This window comes from Phasianus colchicus, chromosome 4 (genome assembly GCF_987193195.1).
Source record: "Phasianus colchicus chromosome 4, bPhaCol1.hap1.1, whole genome shotgun sequence".
In the NCBI taxonomy this organism is placed as follows: domain Eukaryota; kingdom Metazoa; phylum Chordata; class Aves; order Galliformes; family Phasianidae; genus Phasianus; species Phasianus colchicus.
This window is the reverse complement of record NC_143439.1, coordinates 15,114,807-15,127,103: the sequence shown is the minus strand read 5'-3', so window position 1 is coordinate 15,127,103 and position 12,297 is coordinate 15,114,807. Positions and strand designations below refer to the sequence as shown.

Below are 12,297 nucleotides of genomic sequence, written 5' to 3'. Positions count from 1 at the left end.
ATTAGGTAGAGATATATTTGATGCTGTGTAAGATGTTATTATGGTAATATAAATGGAAGTGACATAGTAGGAAGAAAACTTTTTAAAATCAACTAGTTGCAAGATGGTGACAGTACCTCATTTTTTGCATGCTTTGTGCAAAGTTGAACTCTCTCATGTTATCCTTTTGTTCTAGTTGCTGTACACAATCAAGACCGGCCTACAGCAGCAGTCACACCCATACAAGCACAAAGTCAAACATGCCTTATTCCTGCAGCTGTGATCATTCCCCACCATTCTGTTGCCTCCCAGCAGCTCCAGTCCCAGCTTCCAAATACTGCTGCTTATGTCACAGCTGTGAATGTGAACCGTTCAGCCATCCCACTGGCATGTGCAGCAGCTTCTTTGAATTCTCCCAACGTTGCTGCTTCATCTTTGGAGGGAGATATAAGTGGGAGAACTGTGAACACTCACCCTGTAGCTCCTGCATCTCCAGAGAGCTCTTTAGCAGCTGGTGGTAGTGCTGCTGCCAGTAAAACAGACAAGGATGTCAAGGTGCGTAGAGAATCAAATCACTCTCTTGAATGCTCTGATTTTCTTCATGCACACTTCTTAGCAGTGCTTTTTTCCTACCTCTGCTGAAGAGCAGTGCTGTAAGGTTAGAAAGGCTTAACCTGAAACTCAGGCAGCCATTTTGTGACTACAGCTGCAGGCAAGCCCTTTCATGGCCATTCAAAAATAGGGATATATAAAATACAGAGCAGACATTGGAGAAGGGTTAAAATAGAGTAGCTGGTTCATGCTGTTATTTGGATGAAAAATGGTGAGTTGAGAAAGTTCAGAAGAGCTGACTGACTGTTGGGATTTTAAATAGTTTGTATTCTGGATCTGAAGCCAGGATGCTGGATACCTAAGAAAGTTGCATGGTTAGCAAACGTTATCTGTAAGTATCTCTAAACTTATGTATTAATGTGGTAATGGAGAGGAAAAAAAAAAGAGTAAACAAAAAAAAAGGTGATGAACTAACAGGACCACGAAGAGTTCAATCTAATGAAATAAAATTCATATTTAGTGTTAATCAATATTCCTTTAGGTTGGATAAATGAATGGAAAAAATAAGCCTTAGAAAATTTTTCTTCCTTGTTAAGCAGACACACAGATCATAGAAAATGTGTTACAAGCAGTGTTTGTTGCACAAAGAAAAAAAGAAAGCTGAAAAACCAGACATGTAACTGTCTTTTTGAAATGAAGGTCAGTCTAGCAATTCCATTTTTTTCCTTCCCATTTGAAGTACTTTACTCTGCGTCCAAATTCGTTTTTACTGTCCAACGGTGTCATTATGTTACATTGTTGGCAGAAACATTCCAACAAATTTCTAACCAGTTTTGTTTTACAGTTGTGGAGTATTTGAAACCTTTTTTCTGTTTTTTTTTTCCACAACTTCCTTTAGATCTCAAATGTTTTAGGCATTACGTTGATACTTTTCACCCACATACTCTTCTTAATGAAGTTTATGAAAGTTTTAATCATAGGCTGTAACAGTAATCTCACCCACTTTTTAATTATTTTTGTTGGTTATTGTTGAATGGAGAAACGTAGAACTTCATTTTTAAATGACTTTCAGTTGTAACCACTGAAAACAGACCAAGATGCCTGTAGGAAGGACTTTTAAAGAATAGATTTAGAGTTTAAGGTGAAAGATGCTGATGTATTTGGACTATGCTAATTCCTTGGAGTTTCTCTTTTTCTTTCCCATTTTGTAGACAGCAGCTTTTTGCTGAAATAGCTTGAAGTTATTGGAGACTTGGAAAAAAGACAGAGGATTTTTCATTCACAGTTCACCAATTCCACTGCATCCTAAGCTGTAATAAAAGTCTCACACTGCTGAGCTTTTCTCTTTCTGTGGTTAGCTTATAGCTTATTTTTGTCTTCAGGGCTTACAATCTGGCACTTCTCCTAAGCACTAAATTCACTTAGTCAGGGAGTTGGTGAGATGATCGCTGCCACACCCCTTAAAAAAAAAAAACACAACAAGAAACACAAAAGCAACTTAAATAATTCTCTTCAGGGTGAGTCCTAGTCTTCAGGGATTCCTGTCTGGGCAAGCAAGAAGAATGTTTACAATTCACCCTTCTAGCAGAGCAGCAAAACACAATGCATTCCCCTTGTGGCAAATTTTTGCTAAATCGTGAAGGCCTTCCCTTACTGAAGGAAAATAAATAAAATACACTTATCGAAACAGCAGCCTCCAGGGCAGACTTTTCTCCCTGCTTGGTCTGAGATAACATGGAAGTTTCCAGGAAGGAATTGAGAGTTAACTGTTTTACTTCTTGGATTCCCCTTTGTCAGTCTCTAATGACTCCCTCCTTTTTGTAGACAAATTTTTGGTCCACTGACGTTGGCTTTTAAGGTTAGCTTTAACTTACTTTAACTAAGCAAAAGGGCTGGTTTATGATCTGAATGAGTTAGCATCTTTCTCTTCACAGTTTTAGTAATTCTCTTTTATAATTTTCATAATGGTCTCTTGTAATGATTTCATCAAGCATTTCCTCATTACTAAGTCTCTTCTGGACAAGGTGGCATCTGTAAGTGTTTAACTCTTTGTAGAATACCTTTGTTCTGAAACGAGGCACTGCCCTTTGCTTACAGAAAGAAAAAAAGGGTTTGCTGAAACTGCTTTCTGGAGCATCCACTAAACGCAAGCCACGGTTGTCACCTCCAGCATCTCCAACTCTGGAGGTCGAGCAGGCAGCCACAGAGTTAGCCCTGCAAGGTGCAGTTGGGCCAGAACTTCCATCAGCAGGAGGTCATAGCAGAGCTGGAACCTGTCCCACTGACTGCGAGGTCTCTGGGCCAGCACAGGAGATGTTGCAGCGGAAAACGAGTTCCTTGGATTCTGCTATTCCCATAGCACCACCACCACGGCTGCCTTGCTCGTCCCTGGGTCCAGTCTTGAATGAGTCCAGGCCTCTTGTCTGTGAAAGGTAAGTTATCCTCAGCCTCAAAATGTAGGCAAACCAAAAAAAAAATTGCACTCTGTGATGTTCTCTGTGTATTAGAACTGCTAGCGGTTCTTCACAGTGCTGAGATCTTGTAAAAACTAAGTTTGCTCTTCTAACAATGCTTTATATACTTAACCAACTTTAATATTTATGCTTGTTTGCTTTCTGTTACTTTAAAATTTTGGTGTAAATACATGGTAAAATACAGTGATCTAGCCTTGGAATGAGGACTGAGGTCGAGAGAACAGGTCTCTTTTGCAAAACACTAACTACAGTTTTGCATACAGAATTATCAGGTCAGACCTTTAGGATTATTAGCAGTACTTAACTACCAACCCAAATCTATGCTGAATAAGTAATTTATCTCTGTGTCAGATTAATACATGATTTCTTAAACTGTTGCAGAGATGCTTTTCCTACATGAATTCCTTGTTACTATGCACTCCACATAGGAATTGTTAGGATAGCCTCTGCATCTTGACAAGTGAGACTCGAAAGTGCACAGCTGTCTGGTCTCTGAAGCAGCCAGGCAGTTACTTCAAGGTTCAATCACTTTCCTTTTGCATCCACCCAATATTTTCAGATTTCAAGGTCCTTGGTAGGTTGTAGAAAACTGCCTCTTCCTTCCCAGTCCCTAACTACTGTTTCTTTTTATTACCCTTGAAAGTAGACAAGCATTATGAAGACTACTGAAGGATTTTTTTTTTCATGTAGCTACATGCAGAAAAAAACAGAGTTCCAGTTTAACAGCTCTAAACTGAATTCTGCTGACTAGTGTAGAGCTTGTTCTAGTGCTAGTCATGCATGATGTGTGAGCATACCATTGTGCTTCTAGTCTTATTGATCTTAAGCTACATCCATGTATTAAGAGACAGACAGTATATACGTTTTTACTTTCTTTTATTTGACTTCTGTCATACCTACAACGTTATTTAAAAGTTTATTACTGTTTCCATGCAGTTTTCTTTGAGGAAATTTCTAACTCGTACTGAATTTCTGAAGTAGATTTACACTTGTAGATGGAAAATAAGAAAAGATTTTTCTTAAAAAATAATTTATTTTCACAAAATCATGAGTCAGTTTGGCATAATAGTATGTTCTTATGCTTTGAATGCAATAATAATATCAAATTAATTCTAGCATGATCAGTGATTATTTGTATAAAGCTAATTGCATCTTCACGAAAAATAGGTTTTTTACTTCCATGTTGGAGACTGATTTCTTGGAACTATTTGTTGAGAATGATGCTGTATACTTCTATTACTCTAATAATAACATATATGAAAAAAATCCTTTTAATATAACTGTATTCTTAATATTTAGGGAAGTGATAATCACTACCAGAGAAATGCTACCACAAATTCATTCTCTCTGCTACTTATGCAGAGTTATTATATTTTATGTCAGTGTATTTAAGCAGAATTTCATATGGATTCTCTTTGTGCTTTTCAGGGAAGGTTTAATACTTTTCTTGCTGATGTGCTCTTGTCACTTTTTCTTGTTGCTTAATAGGACTATGTACTTCTGTCTTCAGAGTATCTTGTGAACATGAATCAGTGTTATTAGTTCTAGGGAGGGATGCATAGAGAACGCGCTGTATCTTCTCGTAACATTTTGAGAGAGGGATGGAAAGTATTAATGAAAGAAACCTCAAGAAGAGCTGAAGAACAGAGAAATCCCATGCTAAGATTGTTCTGCTCTTACATATCATAATTCCAATCACAGGCTACAGTCTGTCTGTATAAAACCACAGCAGTACTCTACTCTGACTTTGGAGAATAATTATTAGCATTCAAGTTCTGTTTTCAAAGTCAGCTATAGGATTTAGGAGTTATGTTCTGCTGATGTTCTGCATGAATAAGAAGTAAAAGTGCCTGAATCAACTCTGAAAAGCACTTGAAAATATTTGTTTGATACAGAGTTTTCCCCAGAGTCTTGCCTTGCCTTTAAGACATGGGAACACATTCTTCATTGTAATCCCACTGTTTTTCCATTCAGTAGTATTGCCAAGTTCTCTTACAGTATATTTAATGTGTGTTCTGTAGAAAATTGAAAGTAAAATTCAAACCATTAAAGAGCTTGTTTACATTCATACAGAGTAAATGGATTAACAGATTTGAGAGCACACAGGCTGCTGGTGGCATGGATTTGCAGATAAATACTTCGATACAGAATCACAGAATGGCCAGGGTTGGAAGGGACCTCAAGGATCATGAATCTCCAACCCCCCTGCCAACACGCAGGGCCACCAACCTCCTCATTTAATGCTAGACCAGGCTGCCCAGGGCCCCATCCAATCTGGCCTTGAACACCTCCAGGGATGGGGCATCCACAACCTCTCTGGGCAGCCTGTTACCTGTAGCCATTTCTCCAAAGGAAAGGAAGATGGTGGCATTCCTTTCCATCTTGCTACTGCAGATCTTTGTAGCAAACCAGCAGTTTGCTTCCCATTACTCTTCTCCCATGAGCTAAATTGTGCCTGTTGGCATCCACTCTCCTTTATATCTTCATTGAGTCCTGATTTGAGAAGTGATTATGTCCCAGTACGATTTGCTATACATAGATCTCCCGAGAGACTATAACTATTTACACAGTGCTGCTACCCTTTTCTGAACACTTTTAAAGATGCAGACAGACTTCATTTTTTGTTACGATATGTTCTTAAGAAGAATGCAGTACTTTAATCTTTTGGTGTTTCAGTATTACAGAATTAACTGGTGTTATTAGGGGTGTATTGAGCTACAGTCAGTATTTTGTCTTCAACAGATTGTTAATTCATTGTTTTTCTCTTAAAAAACAACGACAACAAAAACCTTGATGAGTGCAGTGTTCTGATTTTAACCAGAAACTAGATTTTGTCCAACACATCCAGCAGCACTTCACTGAAGGCTCTCTAACCTTAGAAGCTTTTGAATTCTGTTGTTACTTATTGATCGTATTCAGTTTCAAGATGCAGAAATTACTGATTGTGTAGCTAGAGACTCAATTATGATAATTATCAGAAAACTTTCAAGAAGTTGACATAATTGTCTATAGAACTATAACATGTAAATTTTAGGGTTATGTGAACTCAAGCCATCATAGAAGAGACTAAATATAGAAGAGTATTAGAAGCCTGTACTAAATGCGAAATGTAGTTGTATTTGAAAAGTAGTGATTTTACTGTGAAAAACTGGAAAAATACATTTTTATCAGCTGAGTGCTAAAGGAAATTGTTGGGTTGAGTACTTCTAAAAATGTTTATTTTTAATGAAGTAGTACACAAATTGTGCAACTGTTTAATTAAGATGACACGCGTTCTTTTCTTGAAAAGCTCCAAGATAAACAAAAATAATTAAAACCAAAAGCAAACTAGTAGATGTTATTTGTTGCTTATTTTTGTTCTATGCACGCTTCCTTAAGAGCGTTCCCTGGGATAACATCATATTAAACATACAGTTATAAAATTATGCTCAATTTCTGTTCTGAATGCTTTGATTATAGATGAATTGTTCTACTGGAAGAGTCTCAAACCTATCTTCAAAAATGTGCTTACAATTTTCTCCTCTTACTTGCCTTTTTTGTTTATTTTTAAAGGAGTCATAGTTTAGAAAAAATCATGATATGAGATGCATGCTTTTAAATTATTATTATTTTCTGTCCAAGGTATACTTAACAGTTTTATACAGTTTCTTGTTAAGTTTGAACGTGCATAGGGAAATTTTAAAAGCATTCATTTAAAAAAAAAAAAAACTAAACTAAATTTTGTGGTTTTTTTTTTTCCCCTATCAAACAGGTACAGAGTTGTGGTATCCTATCCTCCTCAGAGTGAAGCAGAACTTGAACTTAAAGAAGGTGACATTGTGTTTGTACATAAAAAACGTGAGGATGGCTGGTTCAAAGGCACTCTGCAACGAAATGGAAAAACTGGCCTTTTCCCTGGCAGCTTTGTAGAGAACGTTTGAGAGAATTGATTCCAAAAGCTTCAAATCACACCGTACTGTAAAGTAGCACAAGTATTTTATCGGAAAAAGCACAGTCATGAAATGTTTTCAGATGACTGTAATGTAAACAAAAATATACATATTTTTACAGTGTCTATAGCACAATTACACCAGCAAGCAAAGAAGATGAAGGCATCTGCTGGTTTTATCACTTTTGATTCTTGAGTGTGATGTGTGCCTTGTACTGTCTGATTTATTATATAGAAGAACTTTTTTCCCCACGTATGTTACATAAATGAACAATTGTTTACAAGGCTGTAACTAATTTATTGTTTTTTTTTTTAACTTGAATTTTGTGTAATAGTTAAAAATCTTGTGACTATGATTTTAACAAATTATTAATTTATGAAAGAATAGCTAAGGGGAAGCTGGATTCTCTCCTTATGAGCAAGCAATTATATCTGATAAAGAGCCTGCCATTTATCCTCTGGACATTTTTCCCCTGCGGTGTTTAACAGTGGAGTAAGTCTCTTGTTTTATGAGTTAATATTGAATGGTGGTGATGTGGCGTCAAATAGAATTTGCCAAGTGGGGGAAAAATGTGTTTTGTTCTTTGAATGGAGGAAAAAAAAAAAGTCAGTGGTGTTCTTCAGTCTAGTTCTACTCCTTCATAAATCACACAAGTGGAGTAATGTTTCCAGGAGGCAAAGATGTATGTGAACAAAGGATTGAAATTCAACCATCCCAAGGTTAGAGTAATCTCAAGGTTAGGAAGGAAGATATTTAAGAGTGTCAATGACAATTTCCCTATACCTTCTGATTTTGTAATAACTGGGCTGTTTGAACAAAGCTTAGCTTTGTATATTTGGCCTTTTTTTTTTTTTTTTTTGGCATTTTGTGCTCAGGATCCAACAAAATTGGAGGGAATGTTAAAGTCTGGTACTTAGAAGAATAATGTCTTGAAAACACCTGTTTGATAAGACTGAATATAAAAATAAAATTATAAGTTGTACTTACTGTCTAAAAACGCCTAAGAAGTATAATTTGCTGTTTTCTTCTCAAACTGATCTGCATGGCCAAGAGGTGTTATACAATGTCTGAGCAATAGTGGTGGTAAGTGATACACTCGTGTTAATGTAAAGGCTGTATGAAACACTGTGAAAATTTTACTAACGTCTTAACCATTTCTACTTTGGTATGTTCTGACCTTTTCTTTGTCTTGCATGTGTTATTCAATTCTTGCAGTAAAATAGCTGTGCATGATTTGCATTTTCCTTTTTGATTACCTGTTACCGGGTTATTTTGTTCTGAAAGTTTCCCAAAAGCCACTTGACCAAAACTAGTGATCAGCTCACTTTCAACCAGAGAAGGTGTCCAGTGTTTGAATCATTAATAAAATATTTTTATTTCCTTGCAGCTGATGGATATAAAGAACAAAGCCTGCAAGAAAAATGCTAGTCTTTCAGGGTTCTGTTAGAGATTTGACACTTTCATTTTTTGATTGTTGAAGTTCAATTGTGATTTTTTGCAAGACACTGAGCACCATCATCTCCAGTAAAATTTGATGTAATTTGGCTGTTACTCGGCACTTTACAAAGGGAAGCCAGTAGTGTGATTCAGTATCACACAGTATATAGAAAGCAGTGAACAAATACACAGCAATGTGTGAAATCCTTATTTTATTTTTTTTTTGAAGTTATACATTGAAAAATATCAAATGTTAATGACAAGGATTCTTGGCCATTATCATGTAGTATCATTGTGATGGTCTTAAAAATAAGAAAAAATATATATCTATAGATATATGTAGTTGAACATGACAGCATTCCCAAATTAACTGTCTCTCTGAAACACTGTATAATTCAGTTTTTGTGCTTTTTAATATTTTTAAATAGTTTACTTGAATATTCATGTAATATATAAAGGTTTTGTGAAACAAATTTTTAGTTAGAAAGGAGCTGATATCAGCTTTTGTCAGCATAAATTGGCACTAGTGTGTCATAATATTCTTATTTTGAAAAATGTAGTGCATTTTATATTAAAGACTACTAAAGGTTATTTTTTTCTATTTCTGCTCTCCATATTTTAAACTAAGCGACTAAGTTACCTCTGTTAATAGATTTTCATGGTGTAAAGTCAGTAAAAAATCAGCTGTTAATCCAGTAGTTCTGTTAGATGGAATACGGTTTTGATTTTTTTAACAATAAATGTTTGTAGAAAGGGCTTATTACATAGCAGTGCAATGACAAAATGCAGTTATCCTGCCTTTTTTGTGATCTTTTAGGAGTTATTTTTTTGGTATTGGCTTGGGATTAATTCAGTGTCGAAACAGACAAAACCCTGTGCATTTGCTTTGTGTAATTCCATACAAAAGAATTTTGTAAGGTATTTTATATCTATGTTTGAAGTTCAGTGAATGTTAAGTGTTTGATTTACTATGTTAAACTTCCAATCGTAATAAATATTTTCTTAGCAAACGTCTAAATCAAAATGTGTATGCAAACACTGAACATCAATTGCTTGTACAGAATTTGACAATAAAATTACCAGACCTTAATTTTAGAATTTATAGGAGGATATTTCTGCTCATAGAGGAAGTCTTCAGATTCCATAATGTTGAAAGTTTGGAATGATGAATATTACGCAAAAATTCTAGAGTGAACTGATCTTTTCCATGTCCTTATTTCTGCAGGCAGCTTCAGAATATGTAGGTAACTGCCATCTCAGTCTGATCATGACTGACTCATTTGCTCTAGGTGTTGTTATATCAGGCACAGCGGAGTTAAGAAGAGCCTTCCCTAGAGCATGGAGCGTCTAATGTAGTGTGTGTATTGAAGGACAGTCCCCAGCTCTAAGGTTAAAGCAGCTACAGTGACTTTCTCCGAGGGCAGAAGTGTTGGGTGGTAAGAGGCTCCTTTCGCCTGAAGAAGTTTGCAGTCAAACAGTAAAGCCTAACTATAGACCTTCTTGATTCTGATGAGTTCACCTGTCTACATGTAGCTGATGGGGAAAAAGTACACGGGGTTTGGGAGGGGAGCCAAGAGGTGACAGCATTGCTAGAAATGGAGAATAGAGATCATTGAGCTTTTTTTTTCCTCCAGAATTGTGATCAGACATCAGTGTGTCCATAGGAGAAAAAAAAAAATCAAAAAAAACCCACACAAAATCATGGTAAGAAGTAAAACTGTTTCTTTGGATTTGAGGGATTTTATTGCTGTTTTGTTTTTGAGTTGTAATTATTGAGTAATTCTGACGTGTTCAACATCTGGATTGCCAGAGGTGCCTGAAATCCTATTCACCCTCATTCTGTTATCTCTGCCTTAAAATAGTGATGCCAATAGTTTTGCATAGGCTCAAGTACGTGGCTTCTGAGCATCCTTGCTTTTTTGATAGAGCTGGCAAAATGTTTTAACTGGATAGCTCTGTCCAGGAGCTTTAAGCAAGAGCGTTCAAAGGTGCATATTGACTTTAACGAAACAAAAGAATCCATTTGTCTATTTAAAAACCTTTATTTTTAAAAACTGTGACAGTATGTTCTCTCATACATATTTGTACATTAAATAGTGATGTTTTTATAGGATGTGCCAATGCACCCATCTTTTGGGGATTCTTACCATGGTTCTCAACGACGCGTACATCTCAAATCACTGTGAAGTGCTTTCTTCCTGCAGTGTGGTAGACAGTTAATGGTAAATCTTAAACCATCTGAAGCTTGGCTTGAGCAAAACTTGTTGTCTTTCTTTTGAATGATTTAATCATTTATCAGCTGGTGTACTCGAAATAGTTATATAAAAGAATAAGAGCTGAGAATGGTGATGGTGGAAGATGAGGAGCCAGACATTAAGTGTGAGGAAGGAGTTAGAAGACCTGTATGTGGCACCTGCATCTTACCTGACTTGTTTGTGGTATGACTTCTGTTATCAGAATCCAGCTTTGTGAAAGGAATTAAAAGGCACTTGAAAGTTTAAGAGTGAAAATGCATCCCTTGATCTTTACATAGTCTCTTAAGCTTGTGTTTGTTTGCCTGTGTCTAAAGCTACCACTATTCTGGCTGGCCTGAACTGCATAATTGTTCTCATGTCAAAACATGTCTGAAATCCCAAACTAGGTATCTGTATTCCTGAATTATATGAAAGGCATCTGATGGATGTGCTTTGAGAATATGTATTACACTGAGTACTGACTAAAGTTTAAAAAAAAATAATAATAATAAATCTGGCCACAAAAAAACAAAAGAGGAGTTACAGGTTGTTGTTAATCAACAGTGGTAGTGTTTGCTTATGATGCAGTCCCCAGATTTCAATTACTCACAGTTATAACTAGCTTGTAAAAATTCCTCTTAGCACATTTAAATGAACAGTACTCAGCTGCACCCTGCAAGCAACTCGAGTGCCTGTATTATGGTCCTGTTTATATGGCACACAGAACCCAAAGGCCTTCAAATGTTTGCATCTGGTAGTTAAAAGCGATTCAGGAGATGTACCCAAACTGTAGCTACATTTTAATTTCAGAGTACTGGGAACAGTGTGTACAGACCAAGAAGCAGAAACAAAAGAAAGAAAAAGAAAAGAAAAAAAGAGAAAAAAAAAACACTGTATTACAAAGGTGGAAGGAAGAATGTCAGGATTTTAATATATCTGTGCAGGTGTTTACTGTCCCTGCTGTCTTAAATGCAACCCCATTCCACAAATCAAGTGGACTTTGATTCCTCCTGCTTCAGGCCTCCTACCCCCACCTTCTACACACACTTCCCAGAAAGGAAGGCTGTATAAGCCTTTAAAACATCCAAATTCTTTGGCACTGGAATACATGGTTGTACCTCTTGAATTACCGCAAATCAGTGCTACTTCATTGATTTCATTAGATTTTGCTGGCATACACTGAATATACCCCCTGCTGTTAAATAGTCAAGGAAAATATCTTCCCTGAAGAAATGATTATATCTGAAAAGAAACTGAGCTTGTTGATTGTCATACTTGGAAAATAAGAGCTACTAGGGCTGTGTTATTCTTTTCTCAAAAACTGTCTGTCCCGCTAATAAGGGTAAGGCACTAGATCAAAGATGATGCCATCTAGCTGCTCTGTAAAGCATAGGAGATTGGTTACTTTTCAGTCAAATTATAAATTTTCAGATCCACAATTACAGAGTAGGATTTGGTTTGCAGACAGCTGCTAGCCCCAGAATCTTTTGTGGTTAGCTTGTGCTGTATTTTCTCATGGTATATCTGTGAATGCTTGGAAGAGAAAGATGAGTCAGCAACTGAATGACTTTAAAGTGGTCACTGACATTGTTTTCCACAGAAGGGATGTGACCTAGGTCAAATATCTTATTTCAGCTGGTTGAACTTCTCAATAAGCTGAAGAATGCTAGCTCTTAAAAGTTTACAGTTCAA

General features: G+C 36.4%; 1 protein-coding gene across 2 annotated transcripts in view; it reads left to right on the top strand.

The window, feature by feature from the left end:
• Positions 1–11,873, top strand: part of SH3RF1 (SH3 domain containing ring finger 1) — a 74,970-nt gene extending 63,097 nt beyond the window's left edge. For both annotated transcript variants that reach the window (XM_031588787.2, XM_031588788.2), the window contains exons 10-12: positions 176–534; positions 2,629–2,963; positions 6,757–11,873. In XM_031588787.2, coding sequence (XP_031444647.1) covers positions 176–534; positions 2,629–2,963; positions 6,757–6,925 — 863 coding nt within the window. In that variant the 3' untranslated portion in view covers positions 6,926–11,873. The remainder of the gene's footprint in view (positions 1–175; positions 535–2,628; positions 2,964–6,756) is intronic.
• The last annotated feature ends 424 nt before the right edge of the window (positions 11,874–12,297 follow it).